At 38.0% G+C, this 11,149-nt stretch overlaps 1 protein-coding gene across 7 annotated transcripts in view; it reads left to right on the top strand.

Annotated features, from left to right (window-relative positions):
• The window catches only part of LOC109914729 (band 4.1-like protein 1), a 266,765-nt gene that overhangs the window by 214,420 nt on the left and 41,196 nt on the right, over positions 1 to 11,149 (top strand). For all 7 annotated transcript variants that reach the window (XM_048608295.1, XM_048608293.1, XM_048608291.1 and 4 more), the window contains exon 10: positions 6,252 to 6,349. In XM_048608295.1, coding sequence (XP_048464252.1) covers positions 6,252 to 6,349 — 98 coding nt within the window. The remainder of the gene's footprint in view (positions 1 to 6,251; positions 6,350 to 11,149) is intronic.

The raw sequence follows: 11,149 nt of genomic DNA, 5'->3' as shown, positions 1-11,149 counted from the left end.
TCTCTCTCTCTCTCTCTCTCTCTCTCTCTCTCTCTCTCTGTCCCCTTGTCAGCTGTCTCTTTGTTTGCCTATCTACCTTTATTTCTCTTTCTGGGCCCAGTCTCCACGTACTCTATTAACCAACACCCCCTCTCCTGCCCTAAACACCGCTAAGCTCCCATCATCAGCAGAAATACGTCCTTTCCCAGCTATTTTCAGTTCTGACGAAGACTCACTGGACTGAAACATTAACTTTGTTTTTCTCTGTACAGATAGTGCCACAGTTTCTCCTGCACTTCCTGTTTTTGTTTCAGTTTTCCACCATCCACAGTTCTTTGTGTTTTTTTATTAAAGTAATCCTATAGTCAACCTGAAATCTGTTAACTGCTGATCTATATGGAAAAATCATTTTTTTCGTTTTGACTTGTCAATAAATGCTACAGCTATGAAAGGACACTGTATAGTATAGCATCCTAAACCATTTCCCAGTGGAATGAAAATTGTTAACATTAATTAACATGATGTTCAGTATTGAATAAATTTACCAGAATATATTTTGATTCTTGCAGCTAATTAGAATGTTTACAAATGGTGACAGTTGTGAGCAGATGGTAAAAATAGCTAAGCTTCGAAGAACAATAAAAGTGTATAAAAAGGTAAAGTCACCATTATCTTACCAGACCATAAGGACTGCTCCTTCATTAGATAGAGTGGTTTAACCTGAGGGTCTCCAAACCTCAGATGAGGGGAGAGGTTGAGAAGGAGAGTCCGTCATGGTAACCTCAGCAAGTGCAGAAATTGAACACGTGCTGTTGGCATCACTCAATGACCATCCAGCCAACTGAGCCCTTGTGGCACAGTGATAGTGTCCCTACCTACGAGCCAAAAGGTCTGGGTTCAAGTCCCACCTGTTGCAGAGGTGTTCAATAGCATTTCTAAACAGGTTGATTGAAAATATCTATATATAGAAATGGCAGAAAAACTATAATCTTTCTCAAAATAGACACTCATTGACCTCTACTGGTGACATAGATTGACTTTGTTTTTAATTCATTCATGGGATGAGGGCATCACTGGTTAGTCCAACATTTATTGCCCATCCCAGAGGGTAGTTAAGACTGCTGTGGGTCTGGAGTCACAAACAGGCCAGACTCCTTCCCTAAAGGCCATCAATGAACCAGATGGCTTTTTCCTGACAATCAGCAATGATTTCACGGTCATTATTAGACTCTTCATTCCAGATTTTATTTTAATGTTGATTAATTTATATAATGAATTCAAATTCTACCATCTGCTATGGCAGGATTCAGACTCGGAGCCCCAGACCATTACCTGGGTCTCTGGATTAACAATCTGGCGATAACACCACTGGGTCATCACCTCCCCCAGCAAATAGTGTCTGTTTTGATAGCTGCAAAATTTTGCCCATTGTTCATCACCCGCAGAGACTGATATAGAAGAGTAATCTGCCAAACAAGTTTACAGAACTGTACTAGGCAGATTGAAAAATGCTGTCAGGGCATTCAATGATTAGAAAGAAGAATTGTTTGAATTCTTTGACCATGTCTTTTTGAGTATTATGCAGTTTTTTTTTGTCTTTTCAGCATTGACAATACACTACTGTAAACCTTAGTTCTGTTTTAACAGATGATACTTGACAGTTTGGCAATTCCTATAATTATCCATTTGCATTTGAAGAATAAAGTACAAATGTTTATGTTGCTTTGTTGAACGGTGTCCTATGTTTCTGAATTGTTCAGCGAAAACTAGTTATAAGATGGCACTAGTGGTGAAGCTTTTTTTTATTTCACTTGTGGGACATGGGCATTGCTGGTTGGACAGCATTTATAGTCTGTCCCTAATTGCCCTTGAGAAGGTGGTAGAGAGCTACTTTCTTGAACCATTGTGGTCCCTGTTAACATTATACCCAGCAACATGGAGCACTGCTAAGTAACAAAAATAAATGTTCTTGTGAATTGCATTTTGTGTCAGTGCAACAAATATTTGCAGAGAAGCTATGAATAAAAGAGAGTAGAAATTAACACAAAGCTGGTTGGGCACACAGTGCTTAGATATCTTTATTCCCAGCAGATACTTTACTCACCGGTTTTTGTTGAAAAGAAGCATGATAGAGTATGACACTTGTAAATTATTAGAAATGTGACGACGCATCTATATAGCCAGCTTTGCAAGTAAATGATGGCATTGCCTCAGCTGCTGCGCAAATAGCCACCATAAAATCATCCAGCAGTGTGGCATGTAATATTTAGTCTCTAATTCTGAGTAACAAATACTCCTGTAACATTGGAAACTTCTGTTGTATAAGATATTGGTTCTGGATAATGGGGATTATTTGAAGTATTAAAGATTGCGAGTAGAAATCCTGGGGTTGAGATACATTTAAGTTTTTCTGGCATCCCTTTTGATTCATCAATGTTCATGATTTTTCTTGCGGTCTTTGTTTTAGCTTTGGGACATGGATGACAATGACAAGGTGACACTAATTGCCCATCCTGCATTATCATGAGATGATTAAGAGTTAGCTACAAATTTCAGAATTTAGATACATTTTTAATAAAAAATCTAATTTTCAGGATGTTGGCGTTTCTGACGCAGACAATATTGATTATCCATCTCTTTTTGCCCTGAGAAAATCAAGATATGACTGGCTATCTTGCTAGGTCACTTCAGAACCAAGTTGTAAGTCAACCAAATTGGTTTAGGTCAGACCAGGCATGGGCAGAAATTTTCCATCCTTGTTATAAGAAACCATTTGCAGATTTCATGCTTTTCGTGCTGAGCTACAAATTGCCAAATTTACTGAATTCAGTTTTCTAACTCATCCTCTCGAAATTTAAACAGATGATGTTTGCATTGTTAAGCCAATACATTAACTGGGAAACCACCATCCCTTTTGCCTGTACATAATTCTTAGTGATTTAACCAGAAAGCAGAGAGCACTCAGAGTTTGTTTTTGTTTGAATGTTTAAGGGGCTTGTGACCTTGGAAGTTTTCAGGCAACTCCGTTCTGGTGTGAAATCCTATATCCAGAAACTATGTTGAAGTGAAGAAGCTGTTTGTTTACATCAGTTGAAATCACTGGTTTAGATCAGCTCTTTGCCTTGTGAGGTAGTCTTTACGCAGCTGTCTTATTTTCAGGTCGTTATAATATTTTTCATTTGTCATTTATGGATGCAGCTTAGGTGATTACTGTATTGAGAAAGCAAATGTAGAATCACCACATTAATATGCTTTGCAAATAATGACATCCTTCTAAACTAACACATTTAATAATTAGTAACACTAATAGGGAACAAATTTAATGAAAAATAAACAGGAATACTTTTTGTGCATTAAAGAATATTCTATGTTTTACATGCTGAAAAAAAAGCTGCTACATTATGCCTTATTTTTCTAGAGTGCTGTTTGCATTTCTGTCAGGCTGCCATCTGGTGATCATACTCAATTATCATGTATCACTTGCAAAATAGTCATCATTCAAACATGGATGGCACTATGACAAAAGCAAAGATTTTATTCTTCCCATACTCTCGCTGCTCAGTGCTACCTCTGGAGACTCTCAGTGGTCTATCCCTGACTTCCTCCCAATCCTTTGCCCTCAGGCAGCATGAGGACTTCAAAATCAACATCAGGGTCCACATGTAGGTTGACGATTTCTACCACTTTACTCTCGACCCCTCCTCCATTTCTGACTTATTAGACTGATTGTTCAGTACCCAGTACTCTGACGAGAAATTTTTTCCAGCTAAATGTTGGGAAATTTGGATACACTTCCATCTCTGCTACTAACTCCATCCCTCACCCTAGACATTTTTTGAGGTTGATCCAGATCATTCACGACCTTGGTATACTTACTGAATTGAACTGAATTGAATTGAATTAGCTTTATTTTCTCATGTACTCAGATGAATACAGTGAAAAGTTTACAAGTCACCACTTACAGCACAAGGTGCCATCTTAGGTACAAAGGTGCCTAGGTACAGATTCTAACATACAAGTTCTTAGGAAATAAAATTAGAAAAATAAAATCCAGCATTGCAGATTGTAGAAAACAAAGAAATAACAAGTTCAGAGTAACGGTCCTTCCAACCCAGTCCACGCTGGCACTGAGCCTCCAGTCCGTGCTGGGCCTTGCCTCTACACTGTGCCAGGCTTTGCCTCAAGGTTCCTGAGGCTGGGAGACCGCTCTGGAATCACCTGAAGGCCATACCAGACCAAAAGACCGTTTGGGCAGCTGGAAGACCACCATGCTGGGCCGAGAGACTGCCAAAAGACCACCACCACACCGAGTGACCCTGTGATGAGCTTCTAACCTCATATAAATCTCCATTTTCATAAAATATGCATCTCCTACCTTGCCTCACCTCATCTTCTGCTTAAACTCTCATTCAGTTATTTGTCACCTCTAGACTTGACTGTTCCAATGCTCTGCTGTCCATGCTTCTGGTTTCTATCGTCCATAAGCTTGACATAATCAAGAATTCTATCACCCATATCCAAATTTTCACCAAAGTCCCATATCCTCACAGATTTATATGAACAGCTGGTACGGACATGCTTCAGTTTTAAAGTACATATCCTTATTTTCAAATTCTCCACAGCCTTACGTCTAAAACTTTGTAGCACTCTAGCCCTCCAACTTTCAGATCTCTGTACCTCTCTAATTCTGGCCTCTTGTGTATTTCCATGTTTATTCATTCTACCATTGTTAGCCATGATTTCAGCTACCTAAGCTCTGAAATTTGCTCCTGAAACCCCTTTGCCTATCTCATTTTTATCCTTTAAGACACACTCATTAAAGCTCTTTGACTCTTGATTTACTTGAACGATACCGGTGGTGAGAGATTTTAGAGACAAGGAAAGGTTAGTGAAATTGGGCTTATTCTTCTTGAAACAGAAGATTAAGAGGTCACCTTAATGAGGTGTTCACAATTAAGAATAATTTGATAGGGTAAAGAAGGATATTCTTTTTCCACTAGTTGGTATGTCAGTAACCAGGGGGTCACAATTTCAAGATTGTAGCAAGAGAGTGAACAATGAGATGAGGAGGAATTTCTTTACTCGGAGAATTGTTTGGATACTGAATGCACTGCCTGGGAGAGTGATGGAGGCAAATCCCACTGGAGGCTTCAAAAGAAAGCTGGATATATCTTTCAAAGTGATGAATTTAGAGGGCTCCAGAGGTAGGGCTGGAAAGTGGGACTGGCTGGGTAGCTCTTTTGGGAGCTGGTACAGATACAATGAGTCGAATGGCCTTCCTGTGTACTGTAAAATTCTATAACTCTCTTAATCGTCAACTTTAACGTGAGGCAGCAATGTCTCCACTCAAGCTATTCTATCTGGTCCCCAGCATTGTTAGTCATGTGGTCGCGTTTGCAAATTGTTGAATGTAGATAACATTTATCACCTTTATTGAATGTTCCTTGAGAATTTAGGCTCAAGAGGAAGGCTGTTAATTGTTGTTAGACTTGGTCACACAGTATCCATTTGTCAGGGGTTAACTGACCAAACACCCAAATAAAAGCAAAATACCGCAGATGCTGGAAATCTGAAACAAAATAGAAAATGTTGGAGAAACTCAGCGAGTCTGGCAGCACCTAGGGGGAGAGAAACAGAGTTAATGTTGCAAACTCAGTATGACTTTGTAAGAATACTTGGACTCTGAAGAAGAACCATACTGGACTCGAAATTTTACCTCTGTTTCTCTCGCCGAAGGCTCTCAGATCTGCTGAGTCTCTGCAGCATTTTTCTGCATTTGTAACCAAACACACTACGTGGCTGGGTAGAAGGATGCTGCCATTCATATTGAGATTGTTGTTATGTGGGAGGGCCCACAAACAATTGAAAGTAGAAAATAATAAAAATACATTAGGCACCCAATCCATGTTTCTTCATTTCAATGTTCTAGCACTTCACTTGCCATGTGCTAATGTCAGAATGTACAACATGGTGCTAACCAGTGGGAGAGCACCATACTTACACAGATGTGAAGGCAGTTGGAGCCTTTCTACTGTTACCGTATTGAAAGATAATGAGCCACTACCTTTGTTCCCTAATTATCCAGCTATGAGTCAGTCTTTCTCCTTCTCACTGTTATAAACTCCACCCCATCTTGCTCAGCAACTGATATGACATTATTAGATTTTTACATACAACTATTAGAAGTCAAGGGAAAACAGCCGTTCTCTCCTAGATTAATTGACTGAAAATGTAGAAGTTCTATTATTTTAATATTTCATTTAATTTTCCAGTATGAACAGTTTGAAAGCACCATTGGTTTCAAGCTTCCAAATCACCGAGCTGCCAAGAGACTCTGGAAAGTCTGCATCGAACACCACACGTTTTTCAGGTAAACGGGAAGGCAAAGGCAGTTATTGGTAAAGCACCTAAATAATGATTACAGGAATTGTTCAGTCATTCAAGGGAATGTTTTCAACTTGTTTCTGTACATTAGTGGCTCTTTCCAGTTTTGCTCTTTGGTGCAATGGAAACATTGAGTGTTATGCATTAGCAAGAAGGTGTGTATGTATGCTTTCTGTCAATGAGGAATCCATAACACACATGCAACATTGCAAGTTTTGTTGTGTTAGACTACTGTTATACCTCAGTTTGAAATATACCAGGCAGGTATAACATATGAAAATTGCAGCGCCTGCAGCACTTTATCTTGTGTGGTCATTTTCCTGTTAAAATAATTTCTTCTGCCTCTTTATCCACCTGCCTCAGTCTGAAAATTGACAACCTGTACTATGCATAATTGCTAACCTTTGCCTATGTAGATTATATTAGCCTCTGCAATTTCCCTGTTCATTCTTTCATACCTAACAGTGTCTTCCTGTCTTGCTTGCATCCTAATTTATTACCATCAATCTTTCCTAACAATAACAATCTCAGTAGCCATCATATGACTAATGTGTGCACAACTTGTCATTTTTCTCAACTTAACCAACCTTTCAATTCTCTGACTTGTGCTAGCACCTGTACTCCCTCATTTGTCATTATTTTAGTTCAACAAGTTTATCATGCCATCACTGAGGTCTTTCTTCAGCATCACAGATTGGTTTTACGTTCCCATTCATTGATGGGATTGGATCGTACAAGTAATTTGCAAACTTGTTGTCATCATGTATCCCCAGATCAAAATTTTAGAATGGAGGGCTGCATCTAGTGATGGTTTCCAACTGTAGACCCTGCCTAATCTTCAAAGTTGACAGTACTGGCATTAGTGTTCATCTTGAAACAGATCTTTACCTCTTCGTCAAACTCTCTCAATTGTTTTAGAATTTCTGTTGAACTGAAATTTCCATTTAAGTTCAGTGTTCTTAATTATACAAACTATATCTTGCATTTATACAATTGAATTACAAGTATATTCTTTTGTACCTTGATGTAAACAGCTTTGAAGGCAATTAGAATTGTTGTGTGCTATGCATACGTCATTGACTAGTATTCACTCCACAGTAGTAACATTTTGATGATGCTGTCATGGAACACGGACATAGGTACTTTAGTATCTCACGTTTTCTTTTGTTATGTGCATTCCTTATCTCCTTCTACTGACCTGGCAGTGAATTTTCATGTAGGCAAATGCAGAGTATCATTTTGCGTTATGTAAGGAGAAATATGTATTTAGTTCATTCAGGTTTGAAATAACTAGAGTCATAATAGATTCTGACTTTCAAAAATTCAAAATGGAGACTTGAGCTAAATTATCTGCAAGAAAGCAGGCCAGCCTGTCTGATCCTTAATATTTTAAGGTTAGCAAGTCCTTTATACAAGGCTGCTAATCAAATTATACATAGTCAAAGCATTTAAAAAGTATTCAAAGTGGGAACATCTGTTCCTTTAGCCATGCAATGCACAATATGCTCCATTGTATACTTGGAGTCTCTGGAGGCTTTTTGCTTGGGATAAGAACTAAAGATTTAGCTCAGTTTACCGTGAAGTTGAACTTTGTGAGGCTAACAGAGGAATTGCCTGTTGACTGAAAAATCTTGAAGATTATTGAATTGTACAACATATATGTGCTAATTTAATCTCTTGTGGGCTGATAATTTTTTCCTTGCTTTACGCTGATTTTGTTTTTTTCTGTATTTTACTGTATTTTGTTACTTTTGTTAAATTATCATTTGTGCATGACATTTTTGGTTAAAATTAAATAGACTGGCAGTGTGGCCTTTCCAAGCAGAAAAGTCCATGTGATTTCTGATATATTATCCACCATTGTAGGTGAATAAACATTGCAAATGTTAACTTGCTCCTCAATCTTAGAGCTCAAAACTCACCAAAACCTTAAAGCACTGTCTTTTTTCTCCCCCCAGTGCTTTCACTTTGCAGCTTTATCTGTTGATGTAAAGTGTAAATCTATTTCTCTGACCATGTTTTAATGACATGCCTCTAATTTTTGACTTTGAATTAGGTATGTTCTGCTTCCTCTCTCGCCTTTTAAAATGGGATTTCTTGGGATGTTTTGCTCCACTAAAGGTCTATGTAACTGCAAGTTATTATCTTAGTTCAACGATAGTTATATGAAGTTATTTTACTTTAGTAGACTTGTATTTAGCTGCAGACTGAAGAGTGTAATGGGAGCAACATCATGATTACAAATGGATGATTTAATTGTGCAAATACATATTTGCCAAATGAGTTATTTTAGAAAGAGATTATCAAATTACATTGTAATAACTTGAAAACAGTACCCAAGAAGTGATGCCAGGACATCATCTTGAACTGTGCACACTTTTTTCTTCAAAATTTCCCTTAGCTTAAAAAAAAAAATCACCTGGTAATCTTACAGAAAATGTAGTGAATTAATATTTTAGAGATCTAAAGGACAGGTATATAAATGTAAGAATTAGGAACAGAATTAGGCTCTTTGGCCCGTCGAGTTTGTTCCACTCTTCAATAAATTCTGGGCTGATATGATGTGCTCTCCACTCTAAATCCCACTACCATTTAAATAATTTGTTCCTTTTCTATTTCTGCCTAAGAAAGTTGTCATTATCCTACATCTAACACTTAACATATCTACATCACTTAACATATCTTTGCAGACTCCTCATGGCCATTTCACAACTTACTTTTCTATTTGTCTTAGTGGCATCAGCAAATTCAGCAACCATACATTTGTTCCCTTCATCTAAGTTGTTAATATAAGTTGAAAACAGTTGAGGACCCAAAACTAATTTTGTGTATTCATATCTTGCCAAACTGAAAATGATCCATCAATGCCTGCTTTCTGTTTCATGTTAAAAATCCCATCCTCTGTTCACACGATATTACTCAGTTGACCATGAGCTCTTATTTTGTGTATCATTTGACATGACACCTTGTCAAATACCATCCACAAACCTAAGTACGTGTTCCCCTTTGTGTAAATTTTGTTACTTCCAACAACAACCTCCACAAAGTTAGTCCAACATGATTTTCCTTTCATAGAACTGTGGTGGTTCTGCCTGATAGCATTGAGATGATCTCAGTGCCTTGCTATACAGTCTTAATAAAAGATTCCAGCATTTTTGCCATCTCCGATGTTGAAATAACTATCCTGGAGTTTCCTGCGTTCTGTCTCTTCCCCTACTCGCCCCAAACTTTCTTGAATAGAGAAGTCACATTTGCTGTTTTCCAAAATATAATAAAGCATTTGCATCTGCTGTTTCAGCAGCCATTTCTGTTAGTACCCTGGAATGAAGCCCATCAGGGCCTTAGAAATCGTCAGCTTTTAGTTCTAATAATTTTCCTACTACCCTTTTCCAGTGAATGTAATTGTTTTTGGTTCCTCCCTCCTTTTCACTTCCTAAGTCATAACCATTTCTGAGATATTACTTGTCTCCTCAAATGTGAGGACAGATGCAAACTGTGTCCTGTCCCCTCTCCTTTTTCTCTCTCACTGTCTCCCCATTAATTACACACCCACCACTCATTTAATGAAAACAATTTGCCTTCTATTTCTTTTCTTTATTTAACTAATTACTTTAACTGTTCTTTATACTATCTTTGTAGATGAGGTCTTATCTGATAGTGCACTCTTAGGTTTTTGCAGTCTTTCACTACCTCTCATGTTCTGATCATCATCATTTCATTTATTGCTACCATGCTTTTTTGCCTTGGTATCTCGAATCAATTTATCACATCCACTCAAACTTGATCCCCCTCTTCCACTATTTAGTTTAAATCTGTCCTAATTATACAACTCACCAATTATAATACAATGCTCACAACTGTCCCAATGCTATAGCTCCCACTTTCCCCAATACAGATGCCAATGTCCCATCAAAGAAACTAATTTTTCCAACACCAATCTCTGAGCCATGCACTTAACTGTAATCATTTTCCCTGCAGTAATTTGCTGATGGTTCAGGTAAGGAGAAGCTTCATAACTATAGACCTATGAACCTGACATCTGAAAGAAAGGATTTACCTGCATTTGGAAAGGCAAGGACTGATTAGGGATAGTTAAGATGGTTTTATGTGAGGTAAATCATGTCTCAAAAACTTGATTGAGTAACCAAAAAGATGGAGGTCAGAGCTGTAAACATTTTTCACATGGACTTCAGTAAAACATTTGACAAGGTTCTGCATGGTAAGCTAAATTAGTAAAGTTAGATCACATGGGATTAGGGTGACCTTGCCAATTAGATACAAAATTGGCTTGATGGTGGCAAGTTGTTTTTTGCACTGTAGGCCTGTGACCATCAGTGTTCCACAGAGTTTAGTACAGGGTCCACTTCTGTTTGTAATTTGTCAATAATTTGGATGAGAATAGAGGAAGTTTGGTTAGTAAATTTGTGGATGACACAAAAACTGGTTGCATAGTTGACAGTTAAGAAGGTTATCAAAGATAATAAAGAGATCTTGATCAATTGGGGTATTAGGCTGAGAAGTGGCAGATGAAGTTTAATTTGGATAAAGTTGAGGTATTACATTTAGTAAAACAAACAATGGCAGGACTTGTACACTCAATGGTAGGGCCCTGGATAGTGTTGTAGAACAGAGAGACCTGGGGTTCAAGTACATAATTCTTTGAAATTTGCGTCACAGGTAGACAGAGATAGTAGGAACTGCAGATGCTGGAGAATCTGAGATAACAAGGTGTAGAGCTGGATGAACACAGCAGGCCAAGCAGCACCATAGGAGCAGGAAGGCTGAC

The sequence above is a fragment of the Rhincodon typus genome, chromosome 19, assembly GCF_021869965.1.
Source record: "Rhincodon typus isolate 14 chromosome 19, sRhiTyp1.1, whole genome shotgun sequence".
In the NCBI taxonomy this organism is placed as follows: Eukaryota; Metazoa; Chordata; class Chondrichthyes; order Orectolobiformes; family Rhincodontidae; genus Rhincodon; species Rhincodon typus.
This window is presented reverse-complemented; position numbering and strand designations above follow the sequence as displayed.